The 22,086-nt window shown below is 43.5% G+C and overlaps 1 protein-coding gene across 4 annotated transcripts in view; it reads left to right on the plus strand.

Moving 5' to 3' along the window:
• Positions 1-22,086, plus strand: part of Trmt9b (tRNA methyltransferase 9B (putative)) — a 51,537-nt gene that overhangs the window by 20,676 nt on the left and 8,775 nt on the right. For 3 of the 4 annotated variants that reach the window (XM_075986537.1, XM_075986538.1, XM_075986539.1), the window contains 2 exons: positions 7,793-7,947; positions 19,120-19,293. In XM_075986537.1, coding sequence (XP_075842652.1) covers positions 7,794-7,947; positions 19,120-19,293 — 328 coding nt within the window. In that variant the 5' untranslated portion in view covers position 7,793. Of the gene's footprint in view, positions 1-6,778; positions 6,862-7,792; positions 7,948-19,119; positions 19,294-22,086 lie in introns of those variants that run through there. The other variant, XM_075986540.1, reaches the window with a different exon arrangement.

Here is a 22,086-nt window from a genome sequence, read left to right on the forward strand (position 1 = left end):
AGCCCCAGTTAAAGGCTTTCCTTTATAAGACTTGCTGTGATCATAGTGTCTCTTACAGCAATAGAAACCCTAAGACAGGTACTTTCACTATGCACAGGCTGTTGCCTATCAGCCATGCCTAGATCAGACTGTTTTAAAATTCAAAAATTAAAGAGAAATATCATTGAATTGTCAAATTTCATTATTCATTTCCTTATTAAACATATTTTAGGCTGTTCTGTGTAGGTCAGAGGTAGGGTGTAAGTAAATATGAGTGGGAATGGGTGGATCCTATTATAAGTGAGACCCTGGGTTCTATCAGCATGACCAACGCATACACATGCACACGCTCACTCACACACATACACACACATGCACACGCATACACACACACACACACACACACACACACACACACACACACACACACACACACAGAGACTGTTTTGGAAGGAATGTCCTCTGCCTGCTAAGGTTGCACAGCAGTCTTGTCAGCACAGACTCATGACTGGTGCTCCAGCAAAATGTGTACAAAGTCTTTGAAGGAACCCTCACCTTCCACAAGCAGCCTCCCACCCATCCACCACACTTCCTGGTAACAACCCTGGCCATGACTCCCCTGGTCCATTATTCCATCAGTCTTTGTGTTCCTTCCCATGTTTATTGCTCTTTGTCTAAAAATATCGTGAAGATCCTTTTGAATGTGCAAAATTAATAAAACTTTCCTTATAGAGACTTGGGAAAGAGATCCAGCAAATTGCACACTGATTAAAAATTTTCTGCTCAGAAGTAATCCTCATCTTTTCTGATCATAATTGACACCCACAGACAGTCACATGGCTCTGCCTGCTGGAGAGGGTGAAGTGTTTAATCCAAACACTTGTGATTTCTTAATGAGGACCCTGCTGCTAGAAGCAGGAATTGCTAATGTCCTTCTCGCTGGTCCCCAGCCAGGCACCTGCTCTGTTAATTTCCCCTCATTTCTTCTGCTCTCTTTCAAGCTCTTAGGAATAAAAGATGCAAATGAAAGAAAGCCAAAGCCCAAAAGCTGGTGTCAAAAGTCACTGGATTAGGGATGCCTGAGGGTGATAAGAGCAGAAACTCAACAAGCTTCAATTGAGGAGGCTTCCACTCTGCCCTGGGAAGGTTAAGATTAGTTTCTGGGACCCCAGGAACACAGACCGCGAGATTGGCTTCCTGTTACTCCCAATCTCTCCTCTCTTCTCTCCTCTCTGCTTGCCTCTCCTGACCTCATTCCTTCTACTCTGAGATGGGGCTTTTCCATATGGCAGGAAACATGAAGCCAACAGCTTGACCTTTTCATTTTTCCAACTCCGACGTCAGAGGCAAAGCCACGTCCTGTTGAGCAGCACCACACTGAGATACCAGCAGAAGGATCCATTTGATCCTGTCTCACCTGCTCACCCTGAGCAGTGACTATGTCCAGGGATGTGGGCCACGTGCACAGCTACAGCCACATCACAAGGCCATCCAAGCAGTGCAAGACACAAGTTCTCAGAAGGACGGGCAAACTGAAACAATGATTACTCTGTGTTGAGTTAGATACGCCTAGAATGCCGTTTTAAAACAGGCAATGCAATCCTGTTATCCTCCCAAGTCACCGACTTAAAACCACTTCCCATTGCATTTAGAAGAAAATCTGAATTAGTTCTGAGTTTCAACACATAGCTTCTTTTTATTTTATTTTGGTTTTTTGAGACAGGGTTTCTCTGTGTAACAGTTTTGGCTGTCACAGAACTTATTTTGTAGACCAGGCTGGCCTCGACCTCTCAGAGTTCCTCCTGCCTCTGCCTCCCAAGGGCTGGGATTAAAGGCCTGTGCCACCACTGCCCAGCCAACACATAGCATCTTATGAATTCTCCCTGTCTCTGCTGACTCACCAATGAATATCATATGGACCTTTCTTTGCTCCCCAAACATGTTCGGCCTAAAGGACACTTAAACTAGGCATCTGCCTTACAGTCGCTTGCTTTCTTGTCATGAGTCACACACACACACACACACACACACACACACACACACACACACACACACACATCAACAAAACCAACAATAGCAAACAACTATAAAGTTATCACCACTATCAAGACATGAAATATTTCCATCACTCTTGGAATAAGTAACAGTTGTTGTAGTGGGAGCCCACTTGTTTGTTCCATGCCACTTGGCAGCTCAGACCTGAAATAATCACATAAAAACTATATTATTTAAAACACTGATTGGCCAATGACTAGCATATTTCTGGCTAACTCATATCTTAAATCAACCCATCTTCATTAATTTGTGTATCACCACGAGGCTGTCTGTGGCTTACTGGGTAAAGTTCTGGGTCTGTCTCTGGCTACAAGGCTTCTCTTTGACTCCACCTTCTTTCTTCCAGCATTCAGTTTAGTTTTCCCTGCCTACCTCTGTTCTGCCCTGCACAGGCCTAAGATAGTTGTTTTTTTTTAATTAACCAATGTTATTCACAGCATACAGAGGGGAATTCCACATCAAACAACTCAATTTTTTTAGTGTTGCCCTGTTTTACTTTTATAATTACAAAACATTATATATATTTCAATTACTGTTTTACCTGCATGTATGTCTGTGGAGGGTGTCAGATCCCCTGGAACTAGAGTTACAGAAAGGCATAAACTACCATGTAGGTGCTAGGAATTGAACCCACGTCCTCTGGAAGAGCAGTCAGTGCTCTTAACCACTGAGCCATCTCTCCAGCCCCTAGAAAACACATTTTACATATTCAGAGTTTTAAAAACAAAACCAAAAGACAGGAAAGGAACTCTGGAGCATTAGCAGGGTGTGGATGACTGATGGAAGCCAGGAGCCAGGAGCCAGCAGCCCAGACTGGGTTTCTCTGGACCAGAAAGGGAGAGTCACATGTGACAGGGCTTAGGAAAAACTGGGAAGTATTAAGAAAGCAAGCAGCAGTGCGGTATGGACACAGCTTCTGAGACCTAAGGTTGGAGCATGGGTCACTGAGGAGATCTGACGGGGTTTGTGGTCAAGGGAAGAGGCAGCAGGCCGCGTCAACATCTGGGTGGTGTGAGCTGTGTGGTGGTGTGAGCTGCATGGTAATGTGAGCTATACGGTGGTGTGAGCTACATGGTGGTGTGAGTTGCATGGTGGTGTGAGCTACGTGGTGGTGTGAGCTACATGATGGTGTGAGCTATGTGGTGGTGTGAGCTGCATGGTGGTGTGAGTTACATCGTGTGAGCTACGTGGTGGTGTGAGCTGCATGGTGGTGTGAGCTACATGATGGTGTGAGTTACATAGTGTGAGCTACATGGTGGTGTGAGCTGCATGGTGGTGTGAGCTACATGATGGTGTGAGTTACATAGTGTGAGCTACGTGGTGGTGTGAGCTACATAGTGTGAGCTGCATGGTGGTGTGAGCTACGTGGTGGTGTGAGCTGCATGGTGGTGTGAGCTACATGATGGTGTGAGCTACATGATGGTGTGAGCTGCATGGTGGTGTGAGCTGCGTGGTGGTGTGAGCTACGTGGTGGTGTGAGCTGCATGGTGGTGTGAGCTACGTGGTGGTGTGAGCTACATGGTGGTGTGAGCTACATGATGGTGTGAGCTGCATGGTGGTGTGAGCTGCATGGTGGTGTGAGCTACGTGATGGTGTGAGCTACGTGATGGTGTGAGCTGCATGGTGGTGTGAGCTGCATGGTGGTGTGAGCTACGTGGTGGTGTGAGCTACGTGATGGTGTGAGCTACGTGATGGTGTGAGCTACGTGATGGTGTGAGCTACATGATGGTGTGAGCTGCATGGTGGTGTGAGCTACATGGTGGTGTGAGCTGCATGATGGTGTGAGCCAAAGTACACTTTTACTCTTTTTAAGCTGGCCAGGTCGGGTATTTTGTCATGGTGAAGCTAATTTGTCTATTGGCTTTTGCTTTTTTTTTTGCCATCATATTTGTTATTCTTTTTTTCTTTTTTCTTTTTTATTGTTTTTATAGCACTATACATTTTTCTCCCCTCTCCTCCCTTCTTCCTTTCTCCCCTTCTGCCCCCATGCTCCCAGTTCACTCAGGAGATCTTGTCTTTTTCTTGTTCCTATGTAGATCCATGTATGTCTTTCCTTGGGCCCTCTTTGTTATTTAGGTTCTCTGGGGTTGTGGATTGTTTGATATTTTTGTTTCTGCAAGGGTTATGTTGTTTTATAGACTGCTTAACTAGTAACAGTAGCTGTTAGTATCCTTGAACACTCCTTCCTTGAAGTGTAAAACAATCATTTCTAAATGTTCTGTCATTTAAAAAGTAACAATTTAATCCTCTGGTTTTCCTTCATATCACATAAAAAGAAGGAATTTGCCTGTCCTAGGGTCGTGAGAAACACAATGGGCTGTAGGGAAGAATACCTTAAAGCTAGCGAGAACGCACTTGAAGTTCCAGGTTGGGAACTGAAGAACTTCAGGACTTAGGCCAACACTTGGCAGTGACAGTTGTCTTGGCATCAAGTGGCTTTGAGGCAACAGTCCAGACCCCACAGGGGAGCTAAAAGTAGGTCATAGAGCAGGCTGTCCCCTCTTCCTGCTCTTTTCCCTCCAGTCTCTATGAAACACCACAGTCTCTCATGCTGTGTAAGTCCTACCGCTACTTTATTTATTTATTGCTGAACAGTATTTCTCTTGTTTTATTTACATGTGCACATTCAAACTGGACTCCAGCAATACAGAAGCACCTGTGCTCACGTGATGCCCTAGGATTCCAACAATCCAGACACACCTGTGCTCACGTGATCCCCTAAATCCTTTGGTTCAGATTCTCAGGGCTGAGCCAGCTCCACCCATGATCTTTTCCTCTGTGGGGCTGTTTTTCACCCTGAGTCCAGTCAGCACAGCAGAGAAGATTGCCAGTGATGATAGGGATGCTCTGTTCTCTTCTGTACTCGGTCCAGAACCTACAGTCACAGGGGTCGTGACTGACATGGGTGAAAGGGGATACTCCAGAAGGACTTCTTTTGTTTTGGGGACTCCCTTGAAGTGGAAATCTCTGGGGCAGCATTTCTCCCAACTAGTTTGTCCAGAACATTATTCTCTCAAAAGATGAAAAACAAAGAAAGAACAGCATAGGTCCGACGATTTTGAGAAATGAAGATTTTACAGACCAACTGGGACATTTTTCTGAAACCCATAGCATGCTGGTGAGCCTTTACGTCTCAAAGGGGAGATAGAAGCATGGGGCTTTGACCATTTACCCTTTGATCTGGAATCTTTTGCAGGTTTGGAATTTAGTGACACACAGGGCAGGAAGCCTGGCTAGGCTCATTTCTGTGTCCTCTGCTTCCCCTAGAATCCACTGCTGGTTTCCCCCTCTAGTCTTAATATGTTAATCAGCTACCAAAGTCAACAGGAATTTGCTTATTTTGGCACACATAAAATTCTGACAGAAATTAGTATAAGAACCTCAAAGACACAGAATTTCAAGTGTCACATCTGCAATCAATAATTGATTCTACCGCATCGAAACCTTGAGTGTGATGTGATAAAAAAACAGAATGGATCCACCCAGCTCACTCATTTAAAGACAGCAGTCTTCAGGGTTGCTTGTTTTTGGTAGAAGCCAGGTAATTTGGGTAAGAGCTCAGAGAAAGGTCTCCAAGGGATGCTAAACAATCTGCACTTAATAGAGACTTCTCCCATTTTTGGTATTTTATCTTTCACCATTTTTTTAAAAAATCTTCTCCAGTACATTGTATCCCGACCACAGTTTCCCCTCCCTCTGCTCCTCCTCCATTTCCCTTAAAAAGAAAAAAAGAAAAAAACAGGCCTCCCAGGGATATCAAAGCAAAAGGGGAGAACAAGTTACAGTAAGATTGGGCACAACCTTCCCATCAAGGCTGGATGAGGCAACCCAGTAGGAGGAAAGGGGTCCCAAGCACAGGTGAGAGAGGCAGAGACACCCCCACTACCAAAGAACACCAGTCTAATAGCCATAATGTGTATGCACAGGACCCATAGCTAGGTCAGCCCTAGACAGGTTCCCTGATTGTAGGTTCAGTCTCTGAGCCCCGCTCAGTTGATTTGCATGGTAATTGGAGCCAACTTTAAGTAGGCACATATTTGCCACTTACACTTTGCCGCATTGTACTTGCCAGTGTCATTTGTTCTGAGTTTCTCCAAAATAGATGGGCCCGATTGATTCCCTAAAAGAAGTGTGGCAGTCAAATAGACAGATTGCTGAGATGGAGATTTTGACTTAAAAGAAAAGTCAGCAGGGGCTGGGGAGATGGCTCAGTAGGTAAAGAGCCTGCTGCACAGGCACGTAGAAGAACCGGAGTTCAGGCCCTCAGCACCCATATAAATGCCAGCGTGCATGCAAGCAGGAATGCCTGCAGCCCAGTGCATGGGAGGTTGAGGTGAGGGATCCCTGGAGCAAGCCGGTTGTGTTCCAAGTGCTGAGGATTCAGCATTAAATGTGACAAAGCCTCCTCACTAGGACCCTCCAGGTAGGGAGGGAGGTCTGTCCAAACAACTATTACAGAACTGTGGGCAGCATGCAGTAGACACAAGAAATCTAAGAGGTACCCACACGATCAAATGGTCTTCTAAGTTATTGAAAATATTTTCATATTGATTAGTAAAAGCGCCTCTCTGGACCCCTAGCCACTTCTCATGGGTGTTCCTCTTTTTCATACCGTGGTAGAATAAAAGAGCGAGCGTTCAGTAGCAAAGGCCTGGCTGCTGCTCTTCTTCTCGCATCCCTCCCGCTGGCCCTTATCCTCCTTGGAGGTGGGGTTGCCTGTGCTAGGAGAAGGTCAGGATCTGCCCAGCTCCTGTTTGACCTGGAATGTGTGACATCTGGGAGGCCTTAGGCGGCGGCTTATTACAGGGGATAAGTGGACCTTAAGAGGTAAGTTGAGTTCTGATCACAAAAGACATTGCAAGGTCTCCTGAGCCAGATGAACTTAACTGGACCACTGCAAAGACCTTTGAAGATGCCCGAGGTGGAAAGCAACATGACTGAATGAACACTTCAACTAAGTAGTGTGAGTGGTTATTATCCCGAAATAAATAAATAAATAAATAAACTGAAGTGCTAGAAAATCTGTTTGCAGCCTGTTGAAATAGCTCAGGTCAAGGGCTATTTACTCCAAGATCAGATTAACACCGGGCTTGTTCACCATTGGCCATAGACAAGAGCTGTTTACTCAAGAAGAACCAATGAACATAGAGAAATTATTGCAATCCAAGGACGTTAAAAGGGTAGAATTCATAAACCCACCCCCGTGTGTGCGTGCGTGCGTTCATGAGTGTGTGTGTGTCTAGGCCAGAGGTCATCCTCAGGCATGCATCCCTCAAGTGCTCTCTTTGCCAGTTAGGCTAGGTTGATGGGCTAGGGAGCCCCAAGAGTCCGACCATCTCCAGCTAAGTACTTTACCAAGTGAGCCATCTTCCCAACCTCTCATGGCTTCTTGATTGGCGTGATACCTTCCTGTTACAAAATTTAAGGTCCACCTAGCATTAGAATTTCATTCAAATGAAACCTTTTGGTACTAACGTTGGCCATGCTTCCAAAGTGAAGCATTGATCCTATGCGGAAACTTAACCTATCCCCAAATCATTGGTTTCTGAAAGTGGGCGGATAAACACCATGCCCTTATTAAGGTTTTGGTGTTGATACTGAGGCTTCAATGCAGGTTTCGTTGCGCTATAAGGAAGCACAAAGACCAGCCAACCTTTTGCAGTTGTAGGCTCGAATACCAGGAAGTCTATGCCCCCCTCTATCTGTGTCTGGTTCATATCCTTACCTGCCTGTCTTCTGTTGCCCCCGCTTTCCCTAGGATGGATCCTGAAGCTGCCCAGCTAGAGAAACGGCACGTACATGATGTGTATGAGAGCACCGCCCCCTACTTCAGCGACCTGCAGAGCAAAGCTTGGCCGCGAGTCCGCCAGTTCCTGCAGGACCAGAAACCGGGCAGCCTCATCGCTGACATTGGTAACCCAGACTTTTGTTTTGCCATGCGTGGTCTGATGCATGCTCAGTTGCTCCTATCCCTGTCGTTCATACCTTATTTTCATTCTAACAAGAAACGTGATGTGATGTTGTAGCGTGCTAGTCTATAGAATATTCACTTTATCCCAAAAGTTCTTATCATCAAAGTCATCAAGCCGGAAACATCCCCCAACCTATATTCAGAGGAAGCAGTGACCCATTCTGGGCCCTTATGTGGATCTTCCATCAAAATCAATCATCACAGATGGAATAAATAAAGATGGAAATGATGCAACTTTGGCCAGTTTGGGTTTAGAGACTTTCACACGTGTAAGATGGGTTTTGTATACTTGGCTTATCTTGAGCCGTGACATCTACATCTATGAAAGAGCCAGACTTGTGAGATCATGAATGGAGTCTTATACCCTTTCATTATTCCAATGGGTCCTTCCCCTTATTTGTAGGCATGGAATTTATGGGGCATATCTTTAACTAGGTAGCACTCCCATAATCACTGCTTTATCTGGAGGACTTCAGCTCAGCCTCTTTCTGAACTGAGGAGCGGTAAACCGCAACTTAGTCTAAAACGACGATTTAAGGTGCGGTTGGATTTCTGCTTCCCACTAACTCTGCTTTCCAGGAATCACAAGCCTGCTGTGCACAGAAGAATCACAAGTGTATAGTTAACTCCTTCTTAGCCTAGGTTGACAGCTCCCTTAATAGTAATGTGTGTGCAGAGCATTTGACAAAGAGTGTATTGACAGAGGGTATAAGCAGTTCACAGTCTAGGAAGAGGGGTATACCATGCTGAAGTTGGGAGTCTGAAAAAAAATCTCTAGTGTGTTAGTTTTTTTTAAAAAAAATATATGGTATCCTGGGCTTGGACATATGGTTCAGGGGTAGCAGACATGCTCTCCCTGTTCAGAGCCCTAGGTTCAAATCCCAGTACCACAAAGGGGAACAGTACCTGGTTTTAGAGAATGAAGTGAGTTCAGAGCCTCCACTGTCCACTGTCCATGCAAAGCACAGGACTCTGATATGGGTGGGGAGAAGAGGGGCGATTCACCCAGGAGGTTTAGGATAGCAGTGTAATAAGATGGTGCTGTTATTATATCTTACCTGATAAGACATTCTAGGATGAAGCAAAGGTTTAAGTGTAAGAAAATGAAATTGTTTTTTAAGTAGTCCTGAGACAAAAGGCCTCTCTATGTCTTAAGAGTTCTTTTGTATGTGTTTTAAAAAAGGGGGGGGGAAGCTATAAAAGAATGAATTGATTGTCGTTATTTGTGCTGTGTTCTAAATGTACTGTGAACATTGGATCAGTGAGCATTGACTCACCGTTGCAAGGAAACATCTGGAGAGGAGAGGTTCAGATACACATCAATCACACGTTTTTGCCAGTTTGCCGTGTTTCTCCGTGTTTCTGTTAAAAAATGTTTTGTTCACTGCATATTTCTGATTTGTTCATATCAGACTCTCAGCCAGCGCGTTACATCCCTGCTTCAACAAAGCCTTGTCTCGCATATTTTGCCCACAGGCACTGCATCTGTCGGTGAACTATCTGTGAACCCAAGAATGCTGCAGGGAGAAGGGGTGCATTTGCACAAAGCAAACACACACACACACACACACACTCTTGGGCGTGAAATAAGTTGTGAGAAAGACACTTACATATAGTGTTAGCTGACATAGAGTCTAGCTAGTCAAGAGTAAAAAAATTTTTTTTTAATTGGGGCTTTATTAAAATAGCGATGCAGGAGACACCAAATTCCAGTAGCTGTGAGAATGTGCGCTGGGGTCTTACAAAAGTATCATAAGCGTAACTAAAACTGCCAGGAAGCTGTCAATTCTACCTCTGTTTGCTGGACCTTGTGGCAGATACAGCAAGAGTTCACAAGAAAGGAATTAGGCACAGTCTGTCTCTGGGCAGTTTAGTGGGAGAGAGGAAGGTGTGGTTTTACAAATGTTTACAAAGCTGCCAGGCCTCCTCCCAGAAAATCTCACTTGGCACCAACCAGATCGTGAGGTCACCATGAGCCTGGGTGGGGACCAGGGAGTTCGGTCAGAAGTTCGCCTGTCATAAGCCTCACACACGGATGGCTCCGCAGGGCCTGGCAACTCTTTTAAGTGTCCAGAATCAATGACTCCACTTGGATTTTCTTCACTGACAATACTCTGAGAGCTGCAGCCACTCAGACATTTTTGTTGTCATGCAGTGCATGCCTGGATGACCCTGCCAGTGGTGTGCGGGCTGATTTTAGGGCTAGGAATAGAGTTTAGCAGCTCGATGAACAGCAAATAAGGAACCAGCCAGGAATGTACAATGCTCGTATTAATAACTGTGATCCCATAAAATTAAAAAGGATTTAAGAGGAAAACCTAGGTGAATATTCAAAGTCTAAAGATCAAAAAGGAAAGGAAGTACTATATCTGCACTACTTGTAATAGAAGTGTGCAGAAATGTAACTCACATGCACAGTGAATGTGCACGGATGACAATTCCAAACAAACTGCTGGGATGATGGAAGAATATGCTAATGTGACCTCTCACCGTGACCCTGTCCACAGCCAGAATATGGAAGAAAGGAGATTTTCTTACTCTCCAGAACATTTTTCAAAATTAGTATAAAGCCCCAAATCCTATCCTTTGCAACATGTGTGAGCACAGAAGGTAAAGGCTACTACATAATTTTTATTTTTTTATTTTTTTTGGTTTTTTGAGACAGGTTTCTCTATTGCTTTGAAGCCTGTCCTGAAGCTAGCTCTTGTAGACCAGGCTGGCCTCGAACTCACAGAGATTCACCTACCTCTGCCTCTCAAGTGCTGGGATTAAAGGCGTGCGCCACCACCGCCCGGCTCGGCTGCATGATTTTGATACTTAAAAAAGTTGAATTCACAGAAATAGAGTTGAGAGAAGTGATGCCCAGGGGTTGGAACAAGGATGGAGGGTGGAGATGAAGCAAATGGCGAGACGTTGGTTAAGTGAAGCCCAGGTTCGATTAGACAAGAGAAATAAATCCAGAAGGTAAAAAAGAAAAGCCACCAGGCGGCCCAAAGCCAAATGGTGAAAGGATATTAACAGATGATTGGGTGAGGATGGAGAATTAAGGTGTGCTTCATGGGGAGTCATCTGCATCCATGGGTTCACTTTTAAGAATGGACAATGAGAAACCACTCCAGCACATCCAGTCTCCCGGACACCAAGTCACCCCACTGGAGACGACCCTTCCCGCCACCTTGCTAGCAATCTTGAATGAGTTTGTGTGGCTACAAGAGCCTTATGCTTCTGGGTATGTGTGTGGCTGGTCCCTTTCTTGATTACATAGATGGTTGTACAGTACACGATCAAACATCCAGCCTTTGTGACCTTCAATACATTCCATGTTCACCTATATGAATATCTTGCCCAGGATCAAAAGCTGCATAGTATCCAGGCTAATGGCACATTAACAGACCATTTTCCCTTGTATTTTTGCTACCATAAGTTATAGGATAAATGATAGTCTCTGAATCCCTCTGTTCAAATCACTAACTATATTGATAGAAAATATATTTTTGCCCATTTGAAATCTGTGAGCCATATGTGATTTATGTACTTAAATCAGTAAACAGTAACCCTTTGATTAGAAAATGAAGGGTATATTATAAAGTAAAATTAAATTAAAGAAGAAATAATGTTGTTCTGACCAGGAAAGTTCTATTTCACTGTGCTGGATTTAGCCAATAAATGGGAAGGCTGGTCTGGGGGAGGGGTGGCAGGGAGGGCTGTGTTAGCAATAAGACAGAAAATTGAAAGATGGGCACTTTCTCCAGAACCAGGCCTGCTAGATAGGGGCTGTAGGCATGAGACTTTTATAGGAACTCTGATAAAGCCTTATCAGCAAGGCAGGCACTGAGACAGCTGTAATTTTAGGGTGGTCTGTTTTTCTGATACACATAGGCTGCTGTTCTGTAGATCATTGAATGCACTGGGCTCTGTAAATAGAAATAAAAGGTTTTCATTAGAAAGCCATGACTCATCTTCTATTTTAGTTTTCTGCCCCGGGAATAGCTAATTCCACAGCTAATTGTTAGGATGATAGGGATACCGTGTATGGTGTGTCTGAATGAAGGCCTTCACTTTGTGTGATATATCTTAATAAAAATTAAAATCAAGTTATTGGGATATAGAAAGTGTGCCTCCCCTGCCCTTCTCTCTCTCACACACACACCCCACTAAAAGAAAGAAAATGGTCATGTTTTCTCAGCATGGAAAAAGACACAGAAAAGCTGCTTTTGCACGCTTGGTTTCTGTGGTCTTGAGAAATGATCTATGATAGCTGTACTCATGGCTTGAATGGATGAGTTTATTAAGTCTGTGGCAAGCAAAAGTACAAGGACAAATAGCTAGATGGAAGAGGTAGAGAGCAGAGACCATCATCAAATCATGTTGACAACATCCCGCAGAGGGGTTGGGGTAAAAGAATGCCTCACTATATAGCCCAGATGGCCTGAAGCGGGCATCTTGCTGTCTCAGCTGAGATTACAGGTGTCTGCTCCCATACCATTTAAGAAACCTGAAGGGGAGAGATTAAGGAAACGTGGAGAATAGCATAAATGATCAGAGCTTCAGCGGTTCAACAACAGAAACACTGAAATGTATCCTGAAAGCACTGCAACCGACCCATGTGGTCATGGCAGTTTACCCAGAATCCGCTGGGCCATTTTATGTCTCTTGCACGCAGCATGGAGGGCAGTGTGTGGCCTGAAGTCATGACCCAGGTCCATTCATAAAGCGAGAGAAAGACCAAAGCTGGATTCTTCTTCAGCAAGATTCTGCTCATAATTGACTCCAGGAATACCCACCTGAATAGCACTAAAGATGGTATTTTTGTGTACATAATAAAACAAATAAATTCTTCAATAATCAAGATGCCTCTTGATGTTTATCTGCCAGCGTTCTCAGTTTCAACAGCTGTCTTTGATTGACATTAGTTCTCTAGTGGCCTTTCCTTCATTTGATGCAGTAAAAGTAGAGAATGCCATTCCTGTATGGCTAGACTATGCTTGGCCAACGACAGACCTCCTTTTTGATGGATTGGAGCCATGTTCTGTTATCTTCTGTAGCGACGCTGTGGTACAGAGTACAGCACTGAGAAGGGTGTGAGCGCACAGACACTCTCTTCAGTACAGGCCTGGTTGTCATTAGTGAGATTTCACAAGACAGCGTGACTGTCATGGAGTGGGGTTTGCCGTGGGATCGCGAACGTTCAGGATACATCTCGATCATGGGAAGACCCGGGTTGGTGATGGACCTGACTTCGTCATTTAATGTGAACATCTCCCCTGGTTGCCATCTCGGATGTACACTTAGCATCGTTTGCAGGTTCCATTCACTGTGATGCTTTTAGAAACGGAGATGGGAGGAGGTGAGAGCACCAGAGCTCTGGGCGCTAAGAGAAAATGCCCTTTCTCTTTGTTACCAGTGGTTTTCTGAAGAGCCTCCACTGTCTGTCATGACGTATGAAAAGTTCCTGGCAGAATCTTTGGACAGATTTTCCCTTTCTTTTCTCTAAATGCATCTCTCAAACCAATAAAGGGAGAAGTGAATTTTCAAGATATTTATGAAAATGGGACCATCATCTTTGACACAGACAGGACTTCGACTTCGAAATGCAGTATGATTTATATTTTCCCTGTGACTCTCGTCAGATAGCAGCTATTGTTATTCATGAGCGCTAGGAGCAGCGGCTGTGAGATCTGAAATGAGGATCTAATCTCAGCCATTTATATTGAAATAATCACATTAGAAGGCTTATCGTTTCATTCACTTCCCCTCTCCACCGTCACAGCTGGCACCAGGAATCCTTCACTCTGTTTTTCATGTCTCATGGTTTTGAAAACAGGGTATTAAGGAAGATTTATTAAAGACTGTCCTGGACTTATTACTCAGAGGCAGCCAGACTTCGCATCTGAATATTGGTTGATATTTTTGTGCTGCGGAAAAAAAATCTCTAAGTAAGAAATGCCAGTGGATACAAAATCAGCTCCCTTGATTTCTTCCAACACCTCTGGCAAGGACCTAGGTTATGTATTTGAGACTGAAGGTCATTCTAGGAGACAGGGGCAGTGACGTGTGCCTAGCGTGCCAAGTTCTTGGAAGACTGACATGGGAAAAACTCACTTGAACCCAGAAATTCAGCTTGAGCAATACGGTGAGACCCAATCTCAAAAGAGAACTTGGTGGTAGGTGCTAGATGATAGAAGCCCCCCACCCCCAGCATCATCTGTCATTCATGTTACTCTCTATCACGCTGTAAGATTTGATTGACTTCAGTCTTTGGACTATGTACTTAGGTCTCTACCATTAGGAAATGAATGACCAAAGAGTCTGTTTGATTGAACTCTGCATTAGCGCTATAGACTGACCTAACAGGAATGTCTTAGCAATAACCTGAGAGCAATAAAAAAATGCTACTTTCTTTATCAGTCACATTTGTGTGTTTAAAACCACATCGGATGGTATGGATGATCCTATTTGTAGACACTGAAATGTCATTGGCAGTAGTTGGTTTAACACGGTCAGATATTTGATGTGGGAGTGTCATATATCAATCTGTTGATTTCATTGGCTAAGCAATAAAGAAACTGCTAGGCCCATTGGATAGGCCCACCCTTAGGTGGGTGGAGTAAACAGAACAGAACGCTGGGAGGAAGAGGAAGTGAGGTCAGACTCCACAGCTCTCCTCTCCGGAGCAGATGCCTTCAGCAGAGACGCCATGCTACCTGCTCCAGGGAAGACGCACGCTATGAAGCTCCGACCCAGGATGGACTTAGGCTAGAATCTTCCCGGTAAGACCGGTGCTATACAGATGATAAGAAATGGGCTAGTCCAGGTGGGAGAGTTAGCCTAGAAGATGCTAGGTAGAAATGAGCCAGAGCAGTGTTTAAATGAATACAGTGTCCGTGTAATTATTTCGGGGCATAAGCTAGCCGGGCAGGCGGCTGGGGTTTTGGGGACGCAGCCCAGCCGCCGCCCATATTACTACAAATGGTGCCCACGTGATGGACTAAACCCACTTAAAAAACCTGAGAAGGCTTAAAAAAAAAAGGGAGAGAGCGTTTAATACAGATTTTTGCTGTTTGTTGGTGGCGTGCTGTAGAGAGATTTCCTGATTCAGCAACAGCAGCAGAAAAAAAGCTGTATTATTTTAAAGCGCTGCTTCCTGGGGCTTTGCCGCCAGTGCAAACTCTGGCTTTAGGTTTGTGTTCCTGCTTGGGATCGGAAGGAGAGTGTTCTGAGACCTTGACGATGACTCAGAGCTCCCCGCCTGCTCCTGGGCAGAAGGCAGAATCAGGCTTAGGCAGGCGGAAGAGCATGGCGGATTCCTGCCGCCATACAGGGACGTGTTTTCAGACTGCGCAGTGCTCTGCGTGTCAGATTTGGATGTAACTTGGATGAAAAGAATTTCTGTGCTGCACGCTCAGTCTCAGAATTAAAGTGCTGAGTGCCGCTCCTACCTGGTAGCCCCAGAGCTAGCACAAAATGGTACGTCCTCCATTTTGAAATTTTCCTGACTCAGCAGCAGGAACAAACCTGTGTTGTTTTAAAATGCCGGCTTTCTGGGCTGTCCTGCCAGGGCAAACTCTGACTGTTTGAGGCAGGAGGGCCGGCTACCTAGAGAGGATTTGAGTGTTGTCTGTTGTAGCTTGCTGGCTGGCAGGGACCTTGAAACGCCATAGAGTCATGCCCATAAATATGGCTACAGCCAGTACCTCAGCCATGAGGCTGGAAAGCTAAGGAATGGACTGGATCTAGCTGGCAAAGCCACGCCTTTAGTCCTACTGAGATTGCTTGGTAAATTAAAGATTCATGTGGTCAGAAAAAGAGAGATATACAGTAAAGAGAGATTCAAAGACAGAGAAAATTTCTGAATGGTTTAAAATGTGTTAAAAATATACGCAGACTAAAAGTTAAAATTCTTAAAGTAAACCTCTGTGACTTCAAGGTGTGGTAGCACACGCCTTTAATCCCAGTGCCTAGAAGGCAGAGATGAACAGATCTCTGTGAGTTCAAGGTGTAGTAGCAAACACCTTTAATCCCAATGCCTGGGAGGCAGAGACAGGCGGATCTCTGAGAGTTCAAAGACAGCCTGGCCTACAGAGTTATTCCAGGTCAAAGATATACGCTCAAAAAGCAAAAAGTTAACCTAGGAATGTCACAGCTTAGATTCTTAAGCGCCTAGTGATTTAAAGGCGCAAATCAAAAGTGCTCCTGGATAGTAAAAAATTGCAGATTCACAATAGGACAGATTCAGACCACTAAATGAGTCACACTGTTGGATGAATGTACGTTGGCTTGGGAGAGAGAAGAAAAAGAATATAGAGAATAAAGTTAATGGTTTAAAAAGAAAAAAGTAAAAGTAAAGTCTTTAAAGAGACAGAGTACAGATAGTTATAGATATAAATAAAAATAAGCCGCGTAAAAATGGAAAATTCACAGAGAGTCTGGATTATGTACATTGTGTTTTCTTTAAAATTTTTGACTGTGAAGGAGCTAAGTACAGAGAGACATTTCATTATATGAGCTGCCAAGTGGAACCAGAACGGATATCATGAGGGTATGACTTTGAAATTTGGATCTAAGGACATGATGCTTTGGAAAGGAGTTTCTTATTTTGTTTTCACAGAGGATGAGACCTTGTTCATTTCTTCTATTCCAATTTGGTATGATGGACCACGTCCTCCTGAAGGGTTGCTGTGAACATCTTCAGAAAATTTCTTCGCTCAACTGCCAACTGAGATGAAACTAGCACACAGGTTATACCATGAAAGACCTAATTAACGATGCCCCCATTCAGCAGGAAGCAGTTTGGAGAGAAAAAACTGCGCCCATGTTCCCAAATATGGTTTATAAACGTTCTTTTACATTTAAAGGGGGATATGATATAGATATGAATAATTTGCATTAGTATAGATTTTGCTTTATTGATAGAGATTTAAGGTCAATTTTGTTATATGTATAAGTGTTTCTGATTTTGATTAAGGTATTGTGATTGTATAGTTCATTTAAATATGTACTGTATAATTAAGAAATATAGGTTGTTAATGGATAATCATCAGTAATAGTCAAGCTTGTAGTCATGTTAGTTAGATTTTCTAGATATATATATATTTTAGATAGACATTCTTCATGTCTTTCAAAGATTACAGAATAGGACATTTAATGTTTTAATAACTGAGGACTTTTCATGACAATGAGACACTCTGCTCCTGGCAGCACCAATCTACTTCAAGAAGAAGATGGGCATCGAAGAGGATCCTTATGGAGTTTGATAGCCATTTGGGCAAGAAACTGCTCTTGCCTGGACTATTGCATAAACTGGACACAGAGAACCCCCAGAGAGAGGACTACTGAACTTGCCTAAGGTGAGATGATCTTTCGGGGTTCCTGATTCATGAAAGAGTCTGCGAGACATTCTGCAGGACACAACAGATAGTGACTGAACTGACTTTGAATTTTCCTGCTTTATGGAAATGTCTGCTGGATACCATAGGCCTTAAGGCTGAAGATGGATGCCCCAACGGTACAGAGGAACTTTGGGTGACTGTCCAGGCAGCGAGATGTCTCTGTCATTTCTAGAGTTTTAAAAGTTGCTTTTTTCTTGTTTGCTTATTGTATCTTTCTGGAGTCTTTGATGGAGTTAAAAATAGTTAGTTATAGTTATAGTTTTCCTTAGTTATGATAAAGATTATTGTAACTTTACTTGATAACTGTTTTGTTATATGTAATTTTGCTATGTTAAAGGTTAAAGCCTTCCTTTTTTTGTTTAAACAGAAAAAGGGGAAGTGATGTGGGAGTGTCATATATCAATCTGTTGATTTCATTGGCTAAGCAATAAAGAAACTGCTAGGCCCATTGGATAGGCCCACCCTTAGGTGGGTGGAGTAAACAGAACAGAACGCTGGGAGGAAGAGGAAGTGAGGTCAGACTCCACAGCTCTCCTCTCCAGAGCAGATGCCTTCAGCAGAGACGCCATGCTACCTGCTCCAGGGAAGACGCACGCTATGAAGCTCCGACCCAGGATGGACTTAGGCTAGAATCTTCCCGGTAAGACCGGTGCTATACAGATGATAAGAAATGGGCTAGTCCAGGTGGGAGAGTTAGCCTAGAAGATGCTAGGTAGAAATGAGCCAGAGCAGTGTTTAAATGAATACAGTGTCCGTGTAATTATTTCGGGGCATAAGCTAGCCGGGCAGGCGGCTGGGGTTTTGGGGACGCAGCCCAGCCGCCGCCCATATTACTACGCCCCACGTTGGGTGCCAATTGAAGACGTAAGTCATAAACAATGCCACACCAGTTTCGAATTATGATTAATAGGGTGGTATTTATTTAAAGGGGAAAAAACTTACAGATCGCTGTCAGCCCTCTGCGTAACCAGGAAGGAAGTCAAGTCACCAGCGGAGCAGGAAGTGAAGAGAGAGAGGAGAGGGAAGTGGCCGCTTTTTTAAAGGGAGAGAGACCACGCCACAAGGGGCTGGTATCTCAGCGGCGATAGGCTGGAGGAGTGGGAGGACTATGTACTTAGGTCTCTACCATTAGGAAATGAATGACCAAAGAGTCTGTTTGATTGAACTCTGCATTAGCGCTATAGACTGACCTAACAGGAATGTCTTAGCAATAACCTGAGAGCAATAAAAAAATGCTACTTTCTTTATCAGTCACATTTGTGTGTTTAAAACCACATCGGATGGTATGGATGATCCTATTTGTAGACACTGAAATGTCATTGGCAGTAGTTGGTTTAACATGGTCAGAAATTGGTAAGACCCCTTGGAGAGGACATTTGACGCAACACGCACACGCAAAGTGAAATGTGTATGTTAACCTAAAGATACCAACTGCTCTCTGTTGGCCTTGGTTTCTGGATGCTGGAGCTTGTGTTTCCCAGGGACAGGCCAGCTCATGTGATTGGATTGTGCTGATGTGTTGAGCCCCGTGGGCACTGCCCCAATAAACATTGCAGACATATTATATCTTTTCTCCCCCTAATGTGACTCTCCCCCTCTTCCGTGTGAATCCGCTGAAGTCTTGTGTCTTGGTCATTTAATATAGTTTCTTTAGCTGTTATAGGACAAGTTAACTTGCATTTTTTCCAGTAAGGCCAGCATGTAACAGAGGTTTTTCTCTTACAGGTTGTGGAACTGGAAAGTACCTTAAAGTGAACAGCCAAGTCCACACCCTGGGCTGTGACTACTGCGGGCCTCTGGTCGAGATTGCCCGGAACAGAGGGGGTGAAGTCATGATATGTGACAACCTTAATCTCCCTTTTAGGGACCAGGGCTTCGATGCCATCATCTCCATAGGAGGTAAGGCAGCCAGGCCACCATCACACTTTGTCATGAAAAACCACGGTCAGGCCAATCACATGACTCAATGTCCATTCTTGGTAGAGGCCTATGCAATGCATTTTATCTAATTTCAAAATAAATTCAACTGCATGACTTATTTGCCTCACATACATATATATATGTGTGTATAGATACATACTATATACAATATATAGTTTTAATTTTAAACCTTCAGGCTATTATTGCATTGTTTTTGATGATTTGTTCCCATTTCTCTTATTATGTGAATGAAAAATGTTAGGGCTCTTACTCATTGAAAATATGCTTTGCTAGATTGAGATCAAGCCAGATTCTCCTGGCATACAGTTAGATTTTTCAGATGTCATGTTACTGAAACAGACAAGCAAAAACAGGTCACAACAGTGTTCTTTGTTAACAGAAAATTCTAGAGCAAATGTATTGAACAACCCCTGGACAGGTGTGTCACTCACTGGTACTCAAGTTCCTGGAAAAGACAGGTCCCAGACTGCGTTGTTTTATCCTATTTTTGTGTTCTTAAGTCTGGATGTTGTTAATGAGTCCATCTTCCTAGTAAACTCAATGCCAGAGCAAACAAAACAGCAGCAATAACAAAAATCCATGCCTGAAACATGCACACAGATATGAGCTCACTTTACCCAGTACTCTTGCCGTCCAATGTGTTGGTTGTACTTAAATGTGGTGGGAGGGTCCCGTAGCCTTGCATGGTGCCATACACCTTTATTCTCAGCATTTGGGAGACAGAAGCAGGTGGATCTCTGGGAGTTTGAGGCCAGCTTGTTGTAATTAGTGAGTTCTAGGCCATCCAAGGCTACATAGTAAGACCTTGTCTCAATAAACAAACAAATAACAAAAATAAAGGAATCTTCTGCTAAGTTCTTTACAGCTCTCAAATCTGTCGCAGGGAAAATTAGTTGATTCAACACATTTCTTTAGTTAGCCTTTTGACGAAACAAACTTTACCAAAGCTAGGTGATCTCATGGAAGCTGATAACCATTCATGATGTCACCTAGTGGGTAACAGGAATGATCTAGCTCGGAATGCCAGTGACACTTCTGCTAAGCCCATTAAGTTCTGAATGCTTAGTAAGACTTGCAAAGTTAAAGAGCAGTAAGTCATAAAGTAGAAGATGTGGCAGGGTGTTAAAGGAAATCACTGTCATCATTTGGATCTATAATCCAAAAGTTGGATTCAAGTTGGTGGGGTTTTTTTTTTGAGCCTCTCTGACAGAAAAATTGCTTCTAAGTACTTATATGGTGTATATATATGGAGTGTGTATATGGAGCGTATATGTGGGATGTATATATGGTGTGTGTGTGTATATATATATATATATGGAGATTATATGTGGAATGAGTATATGGGGTATATATATATGGGGTGAATATATTGGTGCATATATGTGGTACATATATGGGGTACATGTATGGGGTATGTGTATTGGGTACATATATGGATATATATATATAGAGAGAGAGAGTGCATTATTAAATACTATTTTTGCATTTAAGTTGTGATTACAATTCACAAAAATATTCTTTTAATTTTTCAAATTTCAGCATAGTTTCTCGACAGGGACATTCTAGGCAGATCGCACTATAGTGACACTCACGGTGCTTCCTAACAGAGCACGTATGTGTGTGTATACATAGCACGTTTGACATGTGTGAGGAAATCCTCCTTAAACTTCTTTTTCCTCCAAAACATTTGGCTTGGGGCTGGAGAGATGGTTCAGCAGTTAAGAGCACTGTTACTCTTGCAGAGGGCCCAGGTTCGGTTCCCAGAAACCAGTTTGGGCAGGTCACAACTGCCTACTCCAGTCCTAGAGGATCTAATACGTGTTTATAAACATCTGTAAACACCTGGTATTGGCTCACACAGATACAGATGCACAAATGAAAATTTTAAAAAAACACTTGATTTAAAAGCTGTTACTCACACTCAGTTAAGTATAAGTTTAAAACATTGAGTCATTTTTCTGCATAAAATTATAACTAAAAATGAATTGTTCTGTATTTATCAATAAATGAATAAAGACTTTGTTTTGTACATAATACCAACACCCTTTAAAGCCAGGTAAAATCCTGGAACGTTAGTCTATTACAACATTGAGTAAAACAGTCCTGTTTTAATGTTTCCCCCTGTCCCCTATTTGGGCTTTAGAAGATCCCTGCAGTGAGATGTCACGATCCCCAGAAACTGTGTCCTGTAGTCTGTGAGCATAGCAGCTCACAACTGTCTGTTACTCCAGTTCCAAGGAATTCAGCGCCCCCTCCTGGCCTCCACTACACAAACATGGTGGATGTACATACGTGCAGACAAACACGCAAAAGCATGCCGGAGCACACACACACACACACACACACACACAAAACCAAAAATTTGAAAAATAGAAAAAAATACAAATGTTGCGTGATCTCCCTTTAAAAGCTATTTATGTCTCTACCAAATTTTCTCTTTCCATAGTCCATGCATCCCTGTGGCAGGTAAACCCCAGAGGTCACCAGCTTAAAATCGCTGCTAAGAGCTAAATGGTGCAATCACAAGGAGGACAGTTTCAGCGGCTCTCCGCCCGCAGCAGAGAGGGAGTCTCTCAGCTTTGCTTGGAACCAATCTCCTTCCTGATCTATGTAACGGGTCCTGTTTCAAAGACTAAGGATGTTTCCTCCTGACACAGTGCTCCAGTTAAACCCCTCCAGGATCTAATAGGCTAGCACTGGTGAAAATATACGTAATAAAAGCAGGGGTGCAGCTCAGTGGTGGAGTGTTGG

This window comes from Microtus pennsylvanicus, chromosome 9 (assembly GCF_037038515.1).
Source record: "Microtus pennsylvanicus isolate mMicPen1 chromosome 9, mMicPen1.hap1, whole genome shotgun sequence".
Classification (NCBI taxonomy): domain Eukaryota; kingdom Metazoa; phylum Chordata; class Mammalia; order Rodentia; family Cricetidae; genus Microtus; species Microtus pennsylvanicus.